The following is a 22,152-nucleotide window of genomic DNA, read 5'->3' on the forward strand; positions in this document are numbered from 1 at the left end:
TTCCAGAATCTGCAGGGACATCTCTGGCTCTTCTCTGGGGATCAGAGCACATGCAGCGGTAGCAGAAGTAGGGGACTAGGACAGTGTTCATAAGCTTTTTGATCCCAGGACTCCTTTACCTCTTAAAAATCACTGAACTTTCGGGTGCCTGGGTGGCTCAGTCGGTTGAGCGTCCGACTTCGGCTCAGGCCACGACCTCACGGTCCGTGAGTTCGAGCCCCGCGTCGGGCTCTGGGCTGATGGCTCAGGGCCTGGAGCCTGCTTCCGATTCTGTGTCTCCCTCTCTCTCTGCCCCTCCCTCGTTCATGCTCTGTCTCTGTCTCAAAAATAAATAAATGTTAAAAAAAAAATTTAAAAAAATCACTGAACTTTCATTTATGTGGATTTTCATCTATCAATATTTATCAGACATTAAAATAAAGAATTTCTAGAAATATTCATTAACTTCTATAAAAATAATAATAGAAACCTCATACATGGTCACATAAATATTTTTATGACAAGTGACTTTATTTTCCAAAATAAATTCCTTTTCACTGCATTTCTTTTTTGCTGCACCATTTGGTGACAAGTGTGGCATTGTCTCACCTTTTTGTGACATCCTTAAGGTCTAGCTCGGTCGAACACAACTGGACACTCATCTGCCTCTGCATTGACTCTATTGCCATGTGCATTTGGTTGAAGTATATGAAGAAAACCTTCTCACACAGGTGTGCTAGAAAAGGGAGCAGTATTTTAATAACTTTTTCAGGTAATTGTGGCTAATCTTATTTGGTACTATACCAACACTCCACAGTGACAGATTTGTTTTTAAAAGAGTAGTTGCAACGTGGAATCTAAGTAGTATCAGTGACATTTTCATACTGGTACATTAAATTCTGTTGGCCCACGTAGGAGTGCCTGGTGGCTCAGTCGGTTGAGCTTCCGACTTCTGCTCAGGTCATGATCCAGCAGTTCATGAGTTCGAGCCCCGCGTCGGGCTCTGGGCTGACAGCTCAGAGCCTGGAGCCTGCTTCGGATTCTGTGCCTCCCTCTCTCTCTGCCCCTCCCCTGCTCGTGATCGCTCTCTCTCTCTCTCTCTCTCTCTCAGAAATAAACAAACATTAAAAAAAAGTTTTTTAATTCCATTGGCCTATCTTACACTTCACATGATCTTTTCCCATTTCTTACTTTGTAACATTATGTACTGATCATTTGAAAATATGGTTCACTCAGTTATGCAGATAATCCAAATGTGGAAACATTTAACTATATAAAACAAACTGCGTTTGTTCATATCACCAATGATCTTAACAGAAGAGTATCTCAGTTGTAGGAAGCTGTCAGGCTCCCGGTGGTGGATACAAGTTTTCCAAACTGTAACTTTTACTTAAAAGCTCAAATTTTCTCCCTTGTTTCCCTTGAAGTAGCAGTAGTCTGGTTTAGCCCATCAGAAGATGTCAGCCAAATACTCAACTCTGAATAACCCTAGTTTGTCTGTTCTTTCAAGTAAAAATAGTATTCAGTGGGAAAGGTGGTGTTAGTTCAGCTTGCAACTCAAACAACAGAACAGGTGCTTTTCCTCCAGACAATCATTGTACTGATTATATAGCACAAATGTCTTATCCACAGTTCCCATTTTGTCACACACAGTTTATTTAAAAGATGTGTACTCAGATGTGGAGATCAAATAAAATTAATGAGTTTTACTGCCCTCATCACACCTATTATTAAGTGAACTGGTTTTATTTTTATCTTAAGAGTGCATGGTGGCGAAAAGTACAATAATGGCCAGTGCCACTGCCTTGATTCGTGGTAAAGCACTAGGTTGTTTTTCCCATTATAGCTTTTGCATCACCAGAGAAATGGCAATGCAGTAAAAAAGGCAAATAATGTCTTAACACTGTTCTGAAAATAATTTTGACCTCACACATCCCTTACAAAGGTCCCAGAGACACCCAGGGGCCCACAGACCAGACTCCAAAGGAGAGCAAGGGAGAGGACATGCTTTGGGCCTCCCAGGTGCCAGTGCTGTACAAAATGGAAAAGATGTTCTACATTCATTTTCCCAGGTGGGCTTATAAGTCCGAGATTCTCTTCAACAAGTATCTGTGTTTCCACTTTAAAGAAACAGGCTTTAGGAAGTGACAGAACATAGAATCTAGTCTGTCGGGCTCCAAAACTCATGTTTTTCCTCCACAGTGGAAAAAGATACCTTCTTTCCAGCTTTGATTTAGGGACCCTCTTGCAGACTGCCCACCATGATAAGCCATGCCCCACACTACCATCTAACCTGTTTCCAAGTCTGGGCAAACCTTTTCCTCTAGCAGTAAAACTACTTCTCTTATACTAGTTATCTAAGCCAGAAGTGAGAAGAATAAGGTATAAGAGGTCTTCCCCCCCTCCCAATAAGCCCCCACCGGACATTAATAATCTTTACTTTTCAGTTAGCCTGGAATTGGCCTCAGAAACATCTCAACTCAGGTCCAGGTAGCCATAATCAATCAATCAATCAATCAATCAATCAATCCATCCGAGCTAACAACAGACTTGAAATTTGTCAGCCCTCATTTCTAAATCATTATGAGGCAAGTATGTGGGAACAGAGCACGAACCTCTTCCTTTGTTACTAAGTTTGCCAGGAAGAGATGTGCACAGCTCCAAGTGATTGAATTACCTAGGAAAAAAACCAAAACAAAACAACTAACATAATCATTACGAGCAAGGACTGTTGACCCTAACTGAGGAGACTCCTGGAATTTATTACAAGTTCAACGGTCCACTAGATGTTTCCTACCTACTACAAAACTCTACATCGTATCTTTTCCCACTTTTCCAAATTGTACTTGACTGTCTAAACGTAACTAGGCTTCCGTAAATCACTGCAACGGCTTCTCCTACTCTCACGGCAACACTCTTCCTGTCTGAACACTTCTGATATTTGACTAGCTTCTTCCTCACGTTGCACTGGCCTTAAAGTCTAAGGTAGTTGAAGGTATTTTGGAAGCTGGAGCAAACGCAGGATTTGGGAACAGAAACATCTGCATACAGACAATGAAGACCTGGGTTAGAGGGCTGAGACTGAATCAGAATGGCCAATCACATGGTCACAAGCCTGGTAATGCTTCACTGTTTGCAGGTAGAAAAATCCTGGAAGAGTGCAATCTTTGCCTCCTTGATTAAAAAATAGATTTTATCTTGTTCATTTCCACCTCCCCCTTCCCCTCGCTTCTCAGGATCTCAAATGAAAATTTTTATGGGGAAAAAATGATTCTTTTACATAATTATTCTTCACTATACATTTTTCCATTATTCATAGTATTTCAGTTCCCATGACTTCAGTTATCATTAGTGACATTTCCCTGGAGACAAGAATTCTCATTATATACTTTCTACCCCAGAATTTCCTAATCAGTTCTCATTTGAAATTGTTCTCCTGCCAACCTACCAAGACAAAGGGCAAATCAAAAGGAGTCGACTGAGACTCATATGGACTTCCTAACCACAGCCTCACACAGAAGGTGGATCCAGGTTTCTTCCTAGCTTGGAAAATTTTTTCCTGCTGGAGTTAAACTGCCAGTGTCTTCCGAAAACCAAAAAAAAACAAAACATACACTGAACTTTATTAAAATTCCTTCACAGAAGAAAACATGAAAATGGACATAGCTTTAGCTTATGACTTTAGCTTAATGACCAAAAATTATGGGTTTTGTTTCGTATTTTTATTCAAGCCTGGTGCACAATTAATTTCCCTCATTTTAATAAGTCACGTTCCTGTTCATTTGTTGACCTTATTTTCTAAAGCTGTTGGATGACCTTCATTTCCCCGAGTTTTGAAAGTTGTTATTCAAAACAACTGTGCTTTTACAAAAGTTAAAATGCCTTGGGGCGCCTGGGTGGCTCAGTCTGTTAAGCGTCCAATTCTTGATTTCGTCTCAGGTCTTAGTCTCGCGGTTTGTGAGTTCAAGCCCCAGGTCGGGCTCCGTGCTGGTGGCAGAGGCTGCTTGGGATTCTCTCTCTCCCTCTCTCTCTGCCCCTCCCCCCACTTGCATTCTCTCTCTCTCTCTCCCCTCTCAGGACCAATAAACTTAAAAAAGTTAAAAATACCCTCTACCTAAAATACCCTTGCTACTTGTTCTATGGTCAAAGCGTTAACTGTTTCCTCGAGTCCAACCTCCTCCGTGAGGCTTCCTTCTCGTCCGGGGGCTCGTCTCTCATCCACTCCCCCCTCTAACGCACACACACGGTGGCATCCACATAATGCCTGCACTGCTCGTGTTCAGTGTCCTCTCCTAGGGCACTTAGAATATTGGAACACACTCACCTTTTCCTTCCACCAAACTCTCTGTGGAGTCCTTGAGGGCAAGGCTCATGTTTTATTCATGTTTATAGTTCCATCACTCAGCACAGCACCTGACTTAATCTGGATGCTAATAAATATTGAACAACTTTCGAGTTTCCCTTCTTTCCACGTTCAATTACTGCACACTTCTTTTTAAGTTTCAACGCTGTTCTTATTCTTTACGTTAATGATCTCAAAGTAGAGACAAATTGACTGTTAGAGACTCAGGAAACCACTTTGGTTTTCAGATGTGTATGACAGAGCTAGTGACACAAACCGATTTTAAAAGCCTGCAGTAGAAACAAATGCCTTACATTCTTTGGAGGAATATGCTAAATAAATAAAATGGGGTTCACTTGGAGAAACCGTTTGACAATTTTTTATGAAGTTAGAGATACACCCACCTTACGGTCAAGCAACGTTAAATCTAGGTATTTCCCCCCAAAGACATTAAAACATATTCACAAAACGTTTACGACAGTTTTATTCATAGTATCAAAAAATTGCAAACATCCCACTTTCCCTCTAGAAAAGAATGTCTACATAATTTGTAGTATATTCACACAGCGGAATACTACTTAGTAATGAAAAAGGAATTGCACTATTGGTCCAGATGACGTGATGCAATCTTGAAAACACTGAGCTGAACAAAAGAAGATAAGTAAGAGTGCAGACTGTAGGGCGCCATTTATGTGAAATTTCAGAATAGGCAAAACTACTCTATAATTGTAGAAATCAGGATGTCAGATGGTTGTGGTGGGGAGGAGGGTTAGCTGGAAAGGATCATCAGGGAATTTTCCACAGGGATGGCAATGGTCTATACCTTTGTCGTAAATACTGGTTGTAAAGTTATAAAAATTAGTCAAAAAACCCTCCACGTATACACTTAGATGTGTGCATTTTAGTGTATGTATTTTAAAAAAATCTCTCAGTCTCTCTCTCTGATGTATACACACATATACGTACATTATACTGGGGTTCAATTACTTATTATTCAAGACAGTCAAGAACAATATACAAAGTCTAAAGTGGTGGGCCACACCAAGAACACATTAATTCTGGATTTGTTGTACTATTATTTTTATCTTCTTAATTATGATTTTCTTAGGCTAAAAGTAATATGATTTTGGTTACACTTAGCCTGGACCAACTGATGAGTGACGTAAAAGACTGTGCTAAAAAACAACTGCCGCCTTCCAATTATATTTTTTCCTATGACAAAAATCTTTAAAATCTCTAAAAAAGATTTTTAAAGAGTTACCTCAAATAGAAGCACAGTAATAGCCAATACTTTGGTCACAGCATCTGGATTTGTCCTATAATTTAAACACCTTACTAAATTCCTAACTATGCAGATGCTAATGCTTAGGAAGCAAAAAAGATGAGAAAGAATGAGCCATGGGAAAGGCAAAGGGGAAGAGTGTGCATAAAACCCCTGAGGCTAGAAAGCCCTGGTCCGGGTTAGGGAACCACAGAAGGATACAAATGAGCCGGGGGGTGGAAACCAAGTGACCCTGAGAAGATAACCCAGAACTGGTTTATACAGGACCTTGTAAACCAAGGTAAGGAGTATAGATTTTATTCTAAGAGCAACAGAAAGCCTTTGGAGGACTTTAAGCAAGGTTATGACACAATTGAGTTTACATTTCTAAAAGATCATTCTGGCTGCTATGTAGAAAATGGACAGAGCAGAAGCAAGAGAGAAAAAAGTGACCTTAATGGGGCCATTGCTAGTCTGGGGGAGAGATTCCAGTGGTGGTGGTGGAGATGGGAGGTAGGCCATCCGGAGATATATTTTACAGGTATTACTGGAAAAAAATATGCTGACGGATGGGATATGGTGGGGGGAGGAAAACTTAAAAATGAAACTGAGGTTTCTGGCTTATGCCACTTACTGACATGGGAAATACTGCACTGAAAACAGGTTTAGGGATGGAAAGGTAAGTTTTATTTTGGACACATTAACTTTGAGATGCCAAAATGTATCCAAGAAGAGATGTCAGGCTGAATAGTTTTGAGGAGAGTCTTGAATTTAAAAAAATAAATGTGGTAGTAAGCAGGATAGAGACGAAATTTAAAATTATAGGTATACGTGGATTTCCCCAAGAAGAGGGTGTAGAAAGAGAAGAGAAGGGAACCAGTTCCACGTCTTGAAGAAGTCTTTTAGAGGACAGGAAGAAAAAGAAAACCAGCAAAGCAGGCGGTGGATTGGTCAGAAAGGGTAGTGTTTCAAGGAGGGAGCGGCCAAAGCTTGTCAGAGATTAAGAAAACCATGAACATAGAATATCTTTTGGTTTTGGCAACGTGGAAGCAGTCTGAAGAGCATGATTGGGGCAGAAGTCAGATCAAACTGGAAACAGAATGGGATGTAAGGAAGAGGTCATAATGATCGCGTATTAGGTTAAATCATAGGACATTGCTGAACTCTGACAGTTTCTGATGTACAAAAACAGTAATTTCACATGATTCTTTTCTAAGGAGCTTGATGGAAGAACATAGAAGGGAAGATGAGGTCAAGTAGGGCCCGGAAGGAGAGGGGAAAGACCAAAGCGTGTTTGTACATTGATAAAAATGAAGCAACTGTCAGCTGAAAAAGGGTGAAGTTTCGAAAGGGACGGAAGATTTGGTTACTGAAGGAAAAAACATGAAATAATCTTCACAGAGAGTAGGTACGTAAATTAACTGAACTGCAGTGGCGATGTTAGGCACCACTTGAGAGCGGTTGACCATGAATTTGTGGCACAGGCTAAAGGCTCCAATGCCTACAGGGGCCAAGACAAGTGAACCTGAAGCAGGCTAAGTGGACACGAAACTCAAGAATATATATCCCGTCTCAAGGGGGTGGCCACTGGACTGCTGCCACCAACACTGTCAATCCTATGTTGTCACATCCCCTGATCTAAGAGGAGCCAGAAATCTTGGTTTTTATGTAACATATCTTAATTTAAAAAACACTCTATGAGCCACCGGGGTGGCTCGTCAGTTAAGCATCTGACTTAGGCTCAGGTCACGATCTCCCGGTTCATGAGTTTGAGTCCCACATCGGGTGAGTTCAAGCTCCACTTGTCGCTCCACACTCTCAGTGCGTGGGATTCTCTCTCCCTGCCCCTCTCTGCCCCTCGCTCACCATGCCCTCTTTCTCTCTAAAAAACAAAACAACATGGGGCGCCTGGGTGGCTCCGTCGGTTGAGCGTCCGACTTCGGCTCAGGTCACGATCTCGCGGTCTTTGAGTTCGAGCCTCGCGTCGGGCTCTGGGCTGATGGCTCGGAGCCTGGAGCCTGCTTCCGATTCTGTGTCTCCCTCTCTCTCTGCCCCTCCCCCGTTCATGCTCTGTCTCTCTCTGTCTCAAAAATAAATAAACGTTAAAAACAAAACAACAACAACAAAACCACTCTATGTGTTGAAGAAAACAGGTTGCATTTATCCAAGGTGGTACATTTTTTAGGAGAGTGATACGGAAGACTGATTTGAGTTAGTTGAGATAGAGTGACCGTAACAATGAACTACTAAAAATGAAGCTGGATAAAGAATATAGAGACCAAAGGAGGGTATAATAGTTACAGTGAAGGTAGTGGACCAGTTTTGTACATTGTTGAGTTTCTGGGGGGGAGGGTTTTTTGTTTATTTTAGAGAGACATGGGGCTTGATCCCATGACCCTGGGATCATGACCTGAGCCAAAATCAAGAGTCGGATGCTCAACCAAGCCACCAGGTGTCCCAAATTTTGTACAGTGTTGTCAACTGAAGGCCACGGTTTATTCAGACTTCCTTAATTTTTACCTAATATTATTTTTCTGTTAGGATCCCATCCAGGAAACCACATCACATGTAATTACCACGTCTCCTTATGCTGTGGCAGTTTTTCAGACTACCCTTGTTTTTTACGAGCTTGACAGTTTGAGGAATGCTGGGCAGATATTTTGTAGAATGTCCCAATAGCAGAATTTGTCTGATCCTTTTCTCATGATTGTATTATTTTTATGATGTTTTTTCTAAAAATAATCTAAGCAACAAAAATCTTAACCTGCTTGAATTTAAATAATGTTATTCCATTGATTTTGAAATTTGACTTACAACCCCGATGCATCTGGACTTTGTAATTTTTAAAAACTGCATAGGCTTCAAAATTTTGAATTTATACATTCTGTCTGTAGTCTCTTGCCTTGAGCTCACTTGCTCAAGAACTTAAGGAATCAGGAGACAGTCTATCGAATCCTTTTTTTTTTTTTTTAATGCTTATTTATTTTTGAGAGAGAGAGAGAGAGAGAGAGAGAGTGTGAGTGGGTGAGGGACAGACAGACACACAGAATCTGAGAGAGACAGAGTTATCAGTGGGGGAGGAGCAGAGAGAGAGAGAGAGGGAGACACAGAATCCCAAGCAGGCTCCAGGCTCTGAGCGGTCAGCACAGAGCCCAACGCGGGGCCTGGAACCCACTAACCACAAGATCCTGACCTGAGCCAAGTCGGATGCTTAACCCACTGAGCCACCCAGGCGCCCGCAAAACCCTTTCTTGTACTACTTTCCAGTTCTTTTCCTACTGGACGTAAAAATTCTAAGTTCGATTTTTACCCCCTTTTATTTCTTGAGTACTTCCAACACATATGCATATATACCTAAGCAACATACGGTAGCTTTACATGTTTTAAGATCGTATGTATATAAATTGTCATGCTGTATACTTTCTACATCTTCCTCTTCTGGCCTCATATTTCTGGGTTTAGCACTGATTTACTGGCATATAATATTCTCTCATATGAGCATCCCATTCATGTATTTGTTCTCACCGGGGGGGGGGGGTTCTAATCTTTTGCTTCTACTCAGTGCTGTTACGCATTCTTGCCTACATGTCAAAGGTTCTGTAAGATACAAACTTAGAAGCAGAATGCCAGGATACAGTATTTGAAAATTTGCGGTTTTACTTCATTCTGACAAAGTGCTTCCCAAAATGGATGTAACATTTACGCACCTACCAGCAAGAACGTGGTTATGTCGTGACTCATAGAGGAAAAAGAACTTTTGAAAGACACAAACTGGATAATATGCTTTCCTCATTGTAATCTGCCCTCTGTGCTCACGTAATCATTTCTGCAAACAAACATACGACTGCTAGGAGCCCCGCAAAAGGCTTAAACTCCGTCAGGCCAGCCTCTCCCCGGCGCCCGGAGACGCCAATACACGCCCACTTCCGGCGTAAGCTCAACGTAAAGGCGAACGTCGGCACGCGTAGGACGTCGGCGCCCTGTTTGACGTCCTTGAAGGCCCCTTTCCGGGCTGTCTGGAAAGATCCAAGTGTCAGCTTGTGTAGGTCTATTTCCTCTTTTTCACAAAAAAGAAAAATATTCTAAGGGTTCCCTTGTTCTCTGAGAAGATCCCTTTCCCCGGAAGAGTGGCTTTCGGCTGGCGTTTCTTTCAGGCAGTGCCGCGGGCAGCCCGTAGGCCCTTGTAAGGCGCGCGCTGCAGCCCCGCCTCCTTCCTTTCGGCCGGAACCGCCATCTTCCAGGTAAGGCCTGCGCGTGGCTCCCGGTGCCGCTCACCCCCCAGACCTGAGTCCTGACCCTGTGACCGCTCCGCCCGTGCAGTGAGGCCTTAAAGGGACTGGTTAGACTGTTCGGGGCCCACCGGCCTGGGCGGTGGAGCCATGTCCAATCAGACCGGGAGCGGCGTGCGCCGGGTCTGGGCCGGGGGGCTGAGGACCGGACCGCGAGGCCGGGGCCCTGCGGGGGGAGAGGCTCCAGAGAAGCGAAGTCGAGATACAGGGGGGAGGCGACTCGGGTCAGTTTAGGGAATCGTTGGTTTTTCTTGGGCCCCCGCGGCTTTAGACTCCGTACTCTGGGCCTTCGGACAGGCTTTGTGGGGCCGCGTGGCCCAGGCAGGCCGTTGGAACCCAGTGTGGAGTTTTGGCCCCTAATGTGCAACCTAAACTTGAAATGAGTGGGGCGGGGACTTACGGTCGTTTGGGACGGGTTTAAAACGGGCTTAAAGTCAGGAGCTTTAACCTCCAAGGAGGCCCCGGGGTGTGTGTGAAAGCCCGGGCCTGTGGTCCGAGAAAAGAGTGGATGCCCGCTTCGTCGCCTCGCAGGATGTGAACCCCAGACTCCTCGGCGTTAGTGCTTGTGAAATTATCCCGGCTGTTACAGATTTTAGGCCCAAATCGCATTTGGACAAACGGAAAGTGCGTTCAGGTTGCCGCAGGTATTTTGTTAAGGCCGGGGCAGCCGGTGAAAGGATTCCCGAATAGTTGTGTGTCTCATATAGACTCTTGGGGGGGGGGGGGTGGAGTTAGTGAATTACCACTTAATCTTAGGTTTTTTGGGGAGGGGGGTTCTAGTTTGTAAATTTTAGCTACCAGAGCTGAGCAAACCGCAGGTGGCGCGCAGGTTGGTGCTTTTGGAGACTAAAGAAAGCATCACTATTCCCTACATCAAGTATCATTTTCAAAAGCGTGTGTTGGGTGATTTCTTACTGGGGAAAATGGATCTGGTGAAAGAATGGTTTCTGGAGTCCGAAATTACTTCCATTATCGAGTCTGCCACTTTGTGACCGGGGGAAGTGATTTGGACCTGCAGAGCGTCCCTTGTATATATGATGAACTTCACGCTTTTGTATGCGCTGGGTACAAATGTAGAAAATTTGAGGATTCACGCAGGGTAGCTGGCACTTCATAGATGCTTAGTTATGTTTTTAACCCCGCTTTGGCGGGTCGGGTGAAACATTGTGTCCCTTTGCGTCTCAAGTTACACGAAGAAGGTGCTTTGGAGTCACTTTTCTTTTAAGGAGTGTTCATAAGTTAAGGGATTTATGTTAGGGTCTCATCAAGTTAAGCCTGACTTCCATATATTTTGCCTTGTGGTTGGAGTAGTTCCCAGCGATGGGAGTTCTGCTCTCCAGCGACCTGAAGCATAAAAGCCATTGTTTCAACCTTTTGGGGAACAGTGAAAGATGCAATTTGAAATGCCTATTTGTGAATTCTTAGATAGCGATAAATTAACTACCACTTAATATTAAACACATACACTAGAAGTTGCTCGGTGGGGCCGCCTGGGTGGCTCAGCTGGTTGGGCGTCCAACTTCGACTCAGGTCATAATCTCAGGGTTCGGATTCGGACCCCACGTCAGGCTCTGTGCTGACAGCTCGGAGCCTGCAGCCTGCTCCAGATTCTGCCCCTCCCCCATTCGCACCTGCAAGCTCCCTCTCTCTCAAAATGTTAAAAAAAAGTTGCTGAGTGCTTTGTAGACATGACCCTGTGTAAGAGATACGGGGTCACAAAAAATTATCTCAAGAGAAGGGGTTTAATCCACCACTTAAAAATGTAGGGTTGAGTTGTTTTGCTCTCCAACGGTAAATTACTGTCCAGTTAGTAATTCCAGTGCCTTTGGCATTCTCAGATGGGTTCTACAGAAGCGGGGTAGAAGTTTTGTTTTATGTTCTAACAGGGAAAGTACTGGTGTGGGTTCCAAAATTCAGGTCTTCGTAGCTTTAGCGTTAATAGCACTTAGGCAGTTTGCGTGAAGATCCTACATGCCAAAATGATGGGGTTTTATCCTTTATGGGAAATAATTGGTGAGTCAACTTAGATTTTTTTGTTGTAAAGCAAGCATTTGAAATTTACGGGGTTTGATTGGGTTTTTTTTTGTTTAAAAAGACAATTACCAATTTTGCGGTTTTGTTTGATGTTTTATACTTACTGTTTTCAGTAATTCGCCAAAATGACCAACACAAAGGGAAAGAGGAGAGGTACTCGCTATATGTTCTCTAGGCCTTTTAGAAAACATGGTAAGTAGACACTTCCTTCTTGAGAGCAAACACAGTATATATTCATATAATGTGTTTTTAATAAATGGTGTTAATTAACCAGCATCTACCTAACTTGTTCTTTGTAGTAAATAAAAAGCATAAATTTCATATAGTTGTTTTTTGTCAACAAGATTTTAAAAATACAACTGTCAAAGATAAGAGTATGTTGAAAGCTAGTAAGCTTACATGTATTTTTTAGTCTGGACTTTTTAATCTTGATACTAACTATACTGATTTTTTGGGGGACAGGAGTTGTTCCTTTGGCAACATACATGCGAATCTACAAGAAAGGTGATATTGTGGACATCAAGGTAAATTCTAAAATTGGGTAAATAACCTACAGAACAACATTAGAAGCTAGAAAAGTGTAATACTGAAATTCAGATGCTAGTGTATATTGTATTTTACCTGTTGACTTTTTATTCTCCTAAATGGGAAATTTTTGGCCTAAATAAGAGCTCATAAGTGTGGAATGGCTAATTTAACTTCCAGAAACCAGAGTTTTTAAAGTGCTATTCTTGAATCTGAAAACTTTCTTACTACTTGTTTGTTAACAGGTAGTGGAAAAATCAGGTGTTTTAAGGTGGAAAGGAATAATACGTTAGTACAGAATTTAATTGTTGATGAAGATGGAGATTGCTATTTTTTAAAAAACGGTGAAAGTTATGTTCTTTTGTAATGGGTAAATGAATCCTGGTACTCTAGAGCTTAATGATGATTGTCTTTTTGATTGCTTAAAGCAATGTGAAAAACCCATTTCACCGGCTCTGAAAGCTCTTGAGTTGCCATTTAAAAGAAAAATTCTAAGAGTGTCTTAGTTACTTTAGTAAGAGTCAGGATGTAAAAAGAAGGGAAAATTGCTGGCATAACTTTGATCTCCTTTTAACAGGGAATGGGCACTGTTCAAAAAGGAATGCCCCACAAATGTTACCACGGCAAAACTGGAAGAGTCTACAATGTTACCCAGCATGCTGTTGGCATTGTTGTCAACAAACAAGTTAAGTAAGTAATGTCTGGTTTCTTTCTAGCTGATTAGTATTCCCTCATACCCCCGTTTCACTTTGCCAATTGGACTTGTGTCTTTATTGGTCATTCAAGTGGGGCAAAGGAAATATCCTTTCAAAACTCAAGCAAACTGGGTGTTTGTCTTGTATCCTGTCAGAGGAAACAAATTGAACTAGACCTAATGAAAAATGTTCATTAGAACTCGGTGTTAAGCAACTCTGGTGTTCAGAGTATAAAAGGATGTGTAACACGATGTAAATCTAGTTAGCGATTTGGTTTTGCTTATTTAGTATTGGAAGGTCTGTCACCTCATTAAGAGAAAGCTTACAAATGGGGGGTGTTTGCCTCAGCGCCTCTTCCAGTACGATCAATAAATGATTGTAAGTTAGCTGTACCTTGCTGTTTAATCCTATTTGTTGGTAAAAGGTTCGTGGTTGATTTATTTTAAGTGGATTGTGGTTTTTTTGTTTATTTTGGGGAGAGAGCACATGACAACAGGGGAGGGACTGAGAGAGCGGGAATCCCAGGCTCCACGCTGTCAGCACAGAGCCCAGTGTGGGCCTTGATCTCCCAAATCAGGATATCGTGGCAAGAGTGGGACACTTAACTGACTGAGCCACCCAGGTGCCCTTAATGTTTGTTTTTTCTTTTTTTTTAATAAATGAAATTGGCAGAAGTGCTTTTGGACTTTGTTACATTTTTGCTGGAGCATTTATAGGAATTTCTGTTCTCCAGGGGCAAGATTCTTGCTAAGAGAATTAATGTACGTATCGAGCACATTAAGCACTCAAAGAGCCGAGACAGCTTCCTGAAGCGCGTGAAGGAAAATGATCAGAAAAAGAAGGAAGCCAAGGAGAAAGGTACTTGGGTTCAACTGAAGCGCCAGGTGAGTGCTTGGCAGATGGCTTCTTGGTATTGATCTTGGGAATTTTAAAACTTGCTCAGTGGTCATTTTCTTTTATATGAAAGTTAATGAATTGACTATGTTACTTTTTTTTGGTTCTAGAGTACTTTGAAATTGATGATTGTAGTTTACATGATTGTTCCCTTGCCTTTTTTTTTTTTTTAATAGCCTGCCCCACCCAGAGAAGCACACTTTGTGAGAACCAATGGAAAGGAGCCTGAGCTGTTGGAACCCATTCCCTATGAATTCATGGCGTGAGAAATGTAAAAAAAATAAAAGACATCAAGACTGTACAAATGTTTCTTTTAATTGAGTAGCAGCGTGGTATTGTCTTCCCCAAAGAAGTATTTAAAGCAAACTTTATATCCGAATTCACTGGGGGATGGCTTTATTCAAATTTTGTGGGTTTTGAGGCACCTGGATGACTCAGTTAAGCATCCTACTTTGGATCAGGTCATGATCTTGCAGTCCATGAGTTTGAGCCCCGTGTCAGGCTCTGTGCTGACAGCTCAGAGCCTGGATCCTGCTTTGGATTCTGTGTCTCCCTCTCTCTCTGCCCTCCCCTGCTTGTGCTCTCTCTAGAGTCTCAAAAACAAACGTTAAAATATGATGGGGTTTTTGTTTTTGCTGAAAGATGTGGTTTATTGTACAATATACTCCATTGATTAGGAACTGCCAGATAGTACCTATAACATATTTTATAGTAGTTTGAAAATAGTTCCTCTAAATCACTAAGAAAAAAGATTTTTTTAAAAACAAATGAAAGGTTATCTGTTGAGATTGCATTTAAGCACGGAAAGTTGAGTACTTGTAATTGTATTAAGTCATAAGTAGCTATGTTTTAAGGATAAAGAACTTCCGTTTGAAGCCCATTACTTAAAAAGATTGTTTAAAGCATTCTGGTTCCCACTAAATTGTTTTCCCTGTCATTTCCTGTTAAGTGTTTTTCTATATGGTGTTAGGAAAAATTTGTTTATTGGAAACGCTCTTTGTTGCCCCAGGTCCTTTGCACTTGCCTTTGCCCAAGACTGCCTGTGCTTTCTAAAGTTGGTGAATTTCTGATTGTCCTTTGTTCACCTTGCATGTCATAAGTGAACCTTTCCTAATGTATTTTAAGGAGAAAGGAGAGGAATGAAACTGGAATCAAAGGAGAAAATCTGCTTTGGGATGATAGAATTAAATCCCTTATATCTATTACCACGACAGATGTGTTTGCTTTTTTTTACAGTGTTTATAATTTTTAAAAACTTGTCTTCCCCATCACACCTGAGGTTAGAGATTGTCTTCGTAACTTTGCACTCCTAAGGCCTGGCCCATAATAAGCATTTAATGAATGCTCTTGGGATTAATGAGGAAAGCACTGTCCTTTTTTTTTTTTTTTTTGATGTGCATTTTCTCATTCGTTTAATCTTGTTTTCCGGGATTATTTAAATCTCCCGCATGCTGTGGAAACCTCAAGAAACCTCAACAGTTCTTGGTTTGTCTTCCAGCAGCTCGTGTTAACCTCACTTTCTGTTGTCCCCTGTGAAATAAGGGTGTTCCCCACAGGAGTATAGGGATTGGACCACACGGTTCCCGGAGGTCCTTTGTGCACTCAGGGCCTGTGATTTCCTGTTAAACCATGACCCCCATGACATACTTGTGAGAAGAGGCCTGGCGGAGGACAAGATGCGCTCGGTGCGGGAGGGCTGGCGAGGCTGAATGTTGAGGGGAAGGAAGAAGGGCCGCAAGGAGAGCTGGCTTAGGGCAGTTGCCTTAGGGCAGTTCATCAGGACCCAGGAGCTCTCCCATCTGGGGTGCAGTGCAGTCCGTGGCAGCGGTGGTCCTGCGAATGTACGTAAGGCATTTGGGGCTTTTCGGACGACGCTTTAAAGATCGTTCTTCGCACACAGCGTGGAGTCTAAAATGTTTTCCAGGGGCGCCTGGGTGGTGCAGTCGGTTAAGCGTCCGACTTCAGCCAGGTCACGATCTCGCGGTCCGTGAGTTCGAGCCCCGCGTCAGGCTCTGGGCTGACGGCTCGGAGCCTGGAGCCTGTTTCCGATTCTGTGTCTCCCTCTCTCTCTGCCCCTCCCCCGTTCATGCTCTGTCTCTCTCCCAAAAATAAATAAAAAAAACGTTGAAAAAAAAAATTTTAAATGTGTTTTCCAAATTCCCAATTCATTGAGAATAAATTGTTTTCCCAAAGGATTATACTAGTTTGCCCTCCCGTGAATGAAAATGCCGGTGTCCGCACCCTTCAAATTCAGCCTTTGCTAACTTGGTGGGAGGATACTGCATTCCCTATGGAGTTGGCTTCACCTCCTGCAGCACTTGCCTGGTTTCCCTTTGCCTCTTGATGCAGTCTTGGCTGTGTCTTGACTGTCTTTCCGACCTCCAGATTCTCAAGGGCCTTGTAAAAACCCACATCGTCTGGTCAGTGCCTGCCTTTCTGACCTCCTACTCCTTGAGCCCAAGGTCCAATTCAATTACGCTACCTTTACGGTGCCTCAGATAAGCCAAGTTACACGCTTGCTTTTGTACTTGGTACATTTTGTTGGGGTGGTTATCAACTTAACATTCTCAGGGTAGGGAATACTTGTTACCTACTCTACCAGAGAAGTGGGGACAAACTGCAAAGATGACAGTCCAGGAGGAGCAGTTGAGACTTCAAGCTGTGTCAAACAAGGTAAGCTAGGACGGCACGGTGTGTAAAGGGACAGCAGAGGGGAGAACGTTGGTGTTGACATGCGTCTGCTCTCGTTTCGCTGATTATTCTTGGATCTTGTACCCTTGACCCTTTCCGCTTGCTTTTCGTGGACTTCAGCCGGCAAATTAAATGAAGCGGCTTCTCTTGTGCATGCCTTGTTCCGTTTGTAACTTAATTTCCTAGCGCCCCAGTGCAAATCTGGCTTCTGCCCCCACCGTTCCTATGAACCTCCTCTCAAGGGTCACCAAACACGTCAATTTTGATTTGACCTCCTTGATGTTTGACGTGCCAACGACTAACTTTCTGTTCCAGAGGCTTCTGCCATCCTACTTCACCCAGGTTTTTCTGCCTGTCTGACTCTGTACCCTGTTTTTCTGGCTTCGTGATGCTCCGCATCTGTCTCTATTCTCTGTATTTTCTGCATGACCCAAGCCAGTGGTTCTCAAGTATGGTTCCCCACATGGCATCTACGTTTTTTGGAAATTCGTTAAAAATGTGGGCCTACTGAATCAAATTCCGGGGCTGGGCCCAGCACTCTTCACAGCCTCTCTGGGTGGTTGAGGTGCTTGCTCAAGTTTGAGTCCTGTCTAATACACTTGAGACTCAAATTTCAGAGCTCACCTTCTCTGAAGCTCCGACTGTATTTCCAGCTTCCTCTTGGGCCGCTCCATCTTGATATCCTGCATAGACACACAGATTCATTTGGAGGGGTTTTATTACTGGTGAAATAAATTGCATCCAGTTCCCTGAGCTTTGAGTAATGTGTGCGTGCACTGGTCGATTACGTACCCGCCTTGAAATGCAGGTCCTTTTAAAAACGAGTAATTGTTACAGGTTGTGAAATTGTAAGTGAATCTCTTACCATGCAATTCCCTTTTCGTACACTTGACGAGAATGAAGGAAAATGTTCTAACTATAAAACTTTTCACCCTGTTTTTCAGTTAGAGCCATGACCATAAGTGAAGGTGCCTGGCTCCTTGAACTTTTAATTCTTTTCTCATCTAGCTAGGTGTCTTTTAAGGCCTCTGTTTTTGTTCAGTTGAGCCCAATCCCGAGGGTTGAATAAAATTTGTCACGCTCTGCGGTAGTGGGGAAGAAAAGCCCCACGGTTTGATATCTCTTTGATGTTCTCACTGGTGTCTATAGGATCTCTGTACTCTGGTGGGAAAAGAAATAGGAAAAATATAAACAATGTTGCTAAAATATAAACAAAACAGGTTTATTTTTTGAGCGCAAGAGAAATAATTTTAAACAATTGGCTTTGGAAGACCAGTATTTGTCCCATCCCCACTGAAAAGGAAAACAGTTGGTATTGTTCGTACGAAAACCTTCACGGAATGTGCTCGACAGGTTATTTGGTTATGAGTAACAGTGAGGCAGCATCTGCTTGCTGTTCTTGCTGAGGTGGAAAGTGTGTGCAGAGGAGGGAGTAAGCAGCCCGGGGTTTCTGTGTTGTGATTCTTTTCAAACTGCCAGAGTGTGTGGTGAGGAGTAACCGACAGGCTAGCTCATGAAGCCCCAAACGGGAAAAGCACAGAGAAAATGCTCTCATACGTACTTGGCTAGCAAGACTGGAATGTATGGAAATCATTTGGCTTGGAAAAGAAATGCAGTGAGGTACTCTGTTGTCTCTGAGATGGGGTGATGATGATGGCTCAGCTCAAGGGAAGATGTGATTGAACTTTTTGCTCCTGAGCCAGAAGGAGATGCAGAAGAATTGCTTCTGGGAGATGAGTAAGTAAATAGTTTGAAGATCCTTGGGAGCAGAGATGATACTCTGTTTTTCACATGCTCCTAGCACTGATAGTTACATATTGTTCCCTCCTCAAGAACAGTTCAGTGGTTTTCCATGGGCCCCAGATACATTCCCGAGCGAGCGTAGCGTTCATTGCCGTCCGTGGCGGGGTCGCCAACTTCTTGGATCACGCTACATCCTAATATTGGAGTCTGCCAGCTCCCTGAACTTGAATTATACTTTCTACCTCCATGATTTTGCTCATGCTCTTCCTTCAGCTTGACATGCTCTCTCCTGCTCTCTGTGCTTCCACCTATCAAATATCATTGAAGCTCAGAGACCAGGCCATTTCTCCCCGTAGCTTTCCCTGATGACCACCACCACCCCCGCCCCCTTCAGATTTAATTCTTCCCGTTGTAGCTGTACTGGGAGTTGGCACCCTGACCTGCTTTGTCACTCCTTGTCCACGACTGGTGCGTTTTCCATCCTGCTCTCTACCTTGATGGGAAGTGCCAAGACTGGACATCAGAGGGGCTGGGGCGTCTACTGCTGAATGGCTCTGTGACTTTGGGTAAGGTACCGAACTTGTCTGAATCTCAATTTAGGAGATATTTAACCCGTTTTACAGGCTTAATCTAAGATTAAGGAAGAAATGGGGCGCCTGGGTGGCTCAGTCAGTTAAGCGCCCAACTTTGGCTCAGGTCATGATCTTGTAGTTCGTGAGTTCAAGCCCCATGTCAGGCTCTGTGCTGACAGCTTGGACCCTGGAGCCTGCTTCAGAGTCTGTGTCTCCCTCTCTTGCTAACACTCCCCCGCTCACACTCTGTCCAAAAAAAAAAAAAAAGATTAAAGAAAACATATGAGAATTTTTTCTGTAAATTAAGCAATTTTATAAAAGGGAATTAATTTCACTGTTTCACTAGGGATGTCTGTGATGGCAGGCGGGAATGTCTTACACTTTGTCTCCTCAGTAAATGGTAACAAAGCTGTTCTCTGTGTTTTGTACCAGCACTTAATAGAGCTTTGCAATGACTAGATTTTCAATAATTTTGAAGATTGAAATAAAGTAGGGAGCTGGTACAGAAGCACAATTTTTATTCTGGGAATACTACCAAAAGGTAGTCTGTGAGTCCCCAGTAAGCTCAGTGTTCAAGGATTTAGGATACGCAGGAAAGATAGTTGATATTAGGAGATGATGGGCGGTGGGGAGAGAGATGTTCTTGAACTAGACAAGTACCCTCAGCAAAGTTTTGCCTGAGGGCTAGAAATCAAGCTTACTTGGCTGGTAAAGGGTTAATAACTTCCTGAGGCTGATATTTGCAAATTCCCAAATTCTGCCCCTCACACATATTCTAAACACCCACAGGATTTGTGTGTCTACATCTGTGCCTACGCATCTCCATTATGTTAAAACCACTTCAGTATGCCTGTGAATTATTGGTTGCAGTGCAATTTTACAGCACTCTGGACACAAAGAAATCCAAAATGAAAGAGAACACAAGCTGCAACCATTTAAGGAAGGCTATTTATAATGTTCAGTAACAGTTCGGTAACATATTGTCTGTATTAACAGGTCATGGATTATCTATCTGCAAATGCAAAGAATAACATTTTGAGCTCTCTGAGCAAAGGTGCGACATGAATGCAAAATGGAACATAATCATCAGTGGACAGAGGAACAGTCTTAGGAATCTTACTTATTGGGTGACCTTAAGTCAAAACGATCTTATTTCTGACGGAATGTGAGCTGGGGAATGTGAGGTGAAGAGATAAGCCCAAGATTCAGCCAGGAAAGTGCTCTCCTTTCCCTTGAGAGTTCTGCATTTTAATGGGAAAGTGAGGGGTGTTTGTGGCAGGTCCCATGGACTCCTGCTCCACAGCGATCCCCTCTTCTATTTCTTGATTTTTAATGGGGAAGCAGTGTGCCTGCTAGCTCCTGGGAAGGGACGACGATTGTCCTAAGGGAGTGGCAGTCCCAGTCTTTGCGAGATACTTGGATAAACTCTCAACTTCTCAGCTCTGGAGATTCAGAGATAAGAGAGTCTGCGGGTTCTGAGAATTATTTTGTCATAATAAAAAAGAGACCAAAGAATAGAGTCCCACCCTCCCTGCTTTGCTGAGGACTTGGTGTTTGGCGAAGCAGGGGCCCTTTTGTGTCCAAGGAGAGCCAAGAGAATCTGGGAGACAACAACTTGGACCCCTATTACTGAGCAGCTGAAGGACCCTTGGAACCGGATAGTTTCAAGGTTTTGTAAATAGTAGCTGTCTTTATGGTACCTTCTCCCCGTCGAGGAAGGAGGCGCCCTGCTTCAAATCTTTCCAGTTAAACCGAGGTTTAAAAGACTGCCTTGTGAGCCGGCAAAGGTCCGTGCAACTGAGATACGGCAGTTCATCTCCGGACACTTCCTGGAACGCTTTCTCTTGAGAGCATTTTGCTTTCAAAACCGAGGTATTTGGATGATGGTTATACATACGATTTCTGCCCTTTCCAGTTCACACAGGGAAGACATCATTTACTCACTTACTCATTCGGAAAGTCGGTCCGTGAACAAAGGACCTTGTAAGTCCCAGCTACCACTATGTGCTGATGCTAAAGGCACAAACGAGAGTCTCTGCCCTCCTGGAGACAGGCAGGAAACCAGTTGAACAGAACGTGACAGTTGAGACCCGTGCTGCCAAGGGTCTCCCAAGAGAGAGGAACTGGGAGACAGGGGTGGGGGTGGCAGCAATGATCAAAGAAATCTGAGAGAGGAGAGATTCCTCGTCTACTGCAGGAGCCCTGAAGAAGTCAACTGAGAAGCGAGGACAGCAGTGGGACGGAGAGGGGAGACACCAAGGTGTGCAGGCCGTAGAAATGGTGGAACTCAGAAGTGAGAGTGGTTGGAATCAAGGATGGCTCACAGGTTGCCGGTCTGGACACGTGGGGAGCCGGAAGGAACATGCATTAGTGTGGTTGGTTGCAAACATGGATCCCACTCTCTACCCCTCTCTGCATACACTCAGCCCTTTCGAATGTGACTTCAGCTGCCTCCACTAAGGAGTGGGGTGTATCTTCCCCTCTTGAATTTGGGCCGGCATTGTGTCTCGCTTTGGCCCACAGAATGCAGCAGGGGTGATGGGTTCCACCACGGAGCCTGGGGTTCAAGAGGCCTTTTCTGCTTCTGCTTCCACTCGCTGCCCAGCCGCCACAGGAGCAAACTCGGGCCAGCGTGCGGGGTGGGGAGAGACCTGTGACTCCGTCACTGCTCGTCCCCCATCACAGCTGACTGCCTGCCCGCCACCGCCCACCCCCTGCCAGCTCTCCGCAGATACGTGAAAGGACCCAGCCTAGGTCAGCTGATTCTGGCCTAGATCAGGATAACCCCTCCACTGACCTACAGACTTGTGAGCAACTGTGGGGGATTGTCGTTTTAAACCATTAAGTTTCATGCAGTTTGTCCTGCAGCCAAAGCCAACTGACTCAGCCAAGAGAAAGGGGTGTAAGGGTGGGGCCGCCCAACAGGCAACTGGACATTTGAGGTGGGTACACAGGAGGCCAGAAGCATGAAGTTCTGAACCTACAAGGATAAAATCCCAAGGCTTCTGCCTTCCGACGGTGGGCTCCCCAAACCCGAGAGCAGGCCACTTTTCCCTTTTGTGTCCTCTTCTTCCACTCCCCATCCTCACCAACCTTCATTTTAGTACTTGAGTAATAAAGCAAATGC

The 22,152-nt window shown here is 43.7% G+C and overlaps 1 protein-coding gene, 1 long non-coding RNA gene and 2 other non-coding genes across 4 annotated transcripts; 3 read left to right on the forward strand and 1 right to left on the reverse strand.

Annotated features, from left to right (window-relative positions):
• Nucleotides 1-279: 279 nt before the first annotated feature.
• Nucleotides 280-9,472, reverse strand: LOC102966602. The gene is made up of 3 exons (XR_006218213.1): nt 9,294-9,472; nt 589-715; nt 280-316 (listed from the first exon to the last, which is right to left on the reverse strand). It is a non-coding gene; the product is annotated as an uncharacterized LOC102966602 (long non-coding RNA).
• A 332-nt stretch (nt 9,473-9,804) lies between these two features.
• Nucleotides 9,805-14,320, forward strand: RPL21 (ribosomal protein L21). Its single transcript, XM_007074350.3, has 6 exons — nt 9,805-9,823; nt 12,019-12,097; nt 12,368-12,429; nt 13,008-13,120; nt 13,859-14,009; nt 14,196-14,320. Exons 2-6 carry the CDS (start codon nt 12,031-12,033, stop codon nt 14,283-14,285), a joined length of 483 nt encoding a protein of 160 aa, XP_007074412.2. The 5' UTR covers nt 9,805-9,823; nt 12,019-12,030; the 3' UTR covers nt 14,286-14,320.
• On the forward strand, nt 12,824-12,894 carry LOC122232346. The gene has a single exon (XR_006209703.1). It is a non-coding gene; the product is annotated as a small nucleolar RNA SNORD102 (small nucleolar RNA).
• LOC122232381 lies at nt 13,165-13,291 on the forward strand. The gene has a single exon (XR_006209744.1). It is a non-coding gene; the product is annotated as a small nucleolar RNA SNORA27 (small nucleolar RNA).
• Nucleotides 14,321-22,152: the final 7,832 nt, after the last annotated feature.

Source organism: Panthera tigris, chromosome A1, assembly GCF_018350195.1.
Source record: "Panthera tigris isolate Pti1 chromosome A1, P.tigris_Pti1_mat1.1, whole genome shotgun sequence".
Taxonomy (NCBI): domain Eukaryota; kingdom Metazoa; phylum Chordata; class Mammalia; order Carnivora; family Felidae; genus Panthera; species Panthera tigris.

Excerpts from the sequence above, each read along its gene's own strand:
- RPL21 (XM_007074350.3), top strand. The coding sequence starts at position 12,031 with ATGACCAACACAAAGGGAAAGAGGAGAGGTACTCGCTATATGTTCTCT. Across the intron at positions 12,098-12,367 it reads TAGGCCTTTTAGAAAACATG|GAGTTGTTCCTTTGGCAACA; the intron begins GTAAGTAGACAC and ends TTTGGGGGACAG. Across the intron at positions 12,430-13,007 it reads GTGATATTGTGGACATCAAG|GGAATGGGCACTGTTCAAAA; the intron begins GTAAATTCTAAA and ends TCCTTTTAACAG.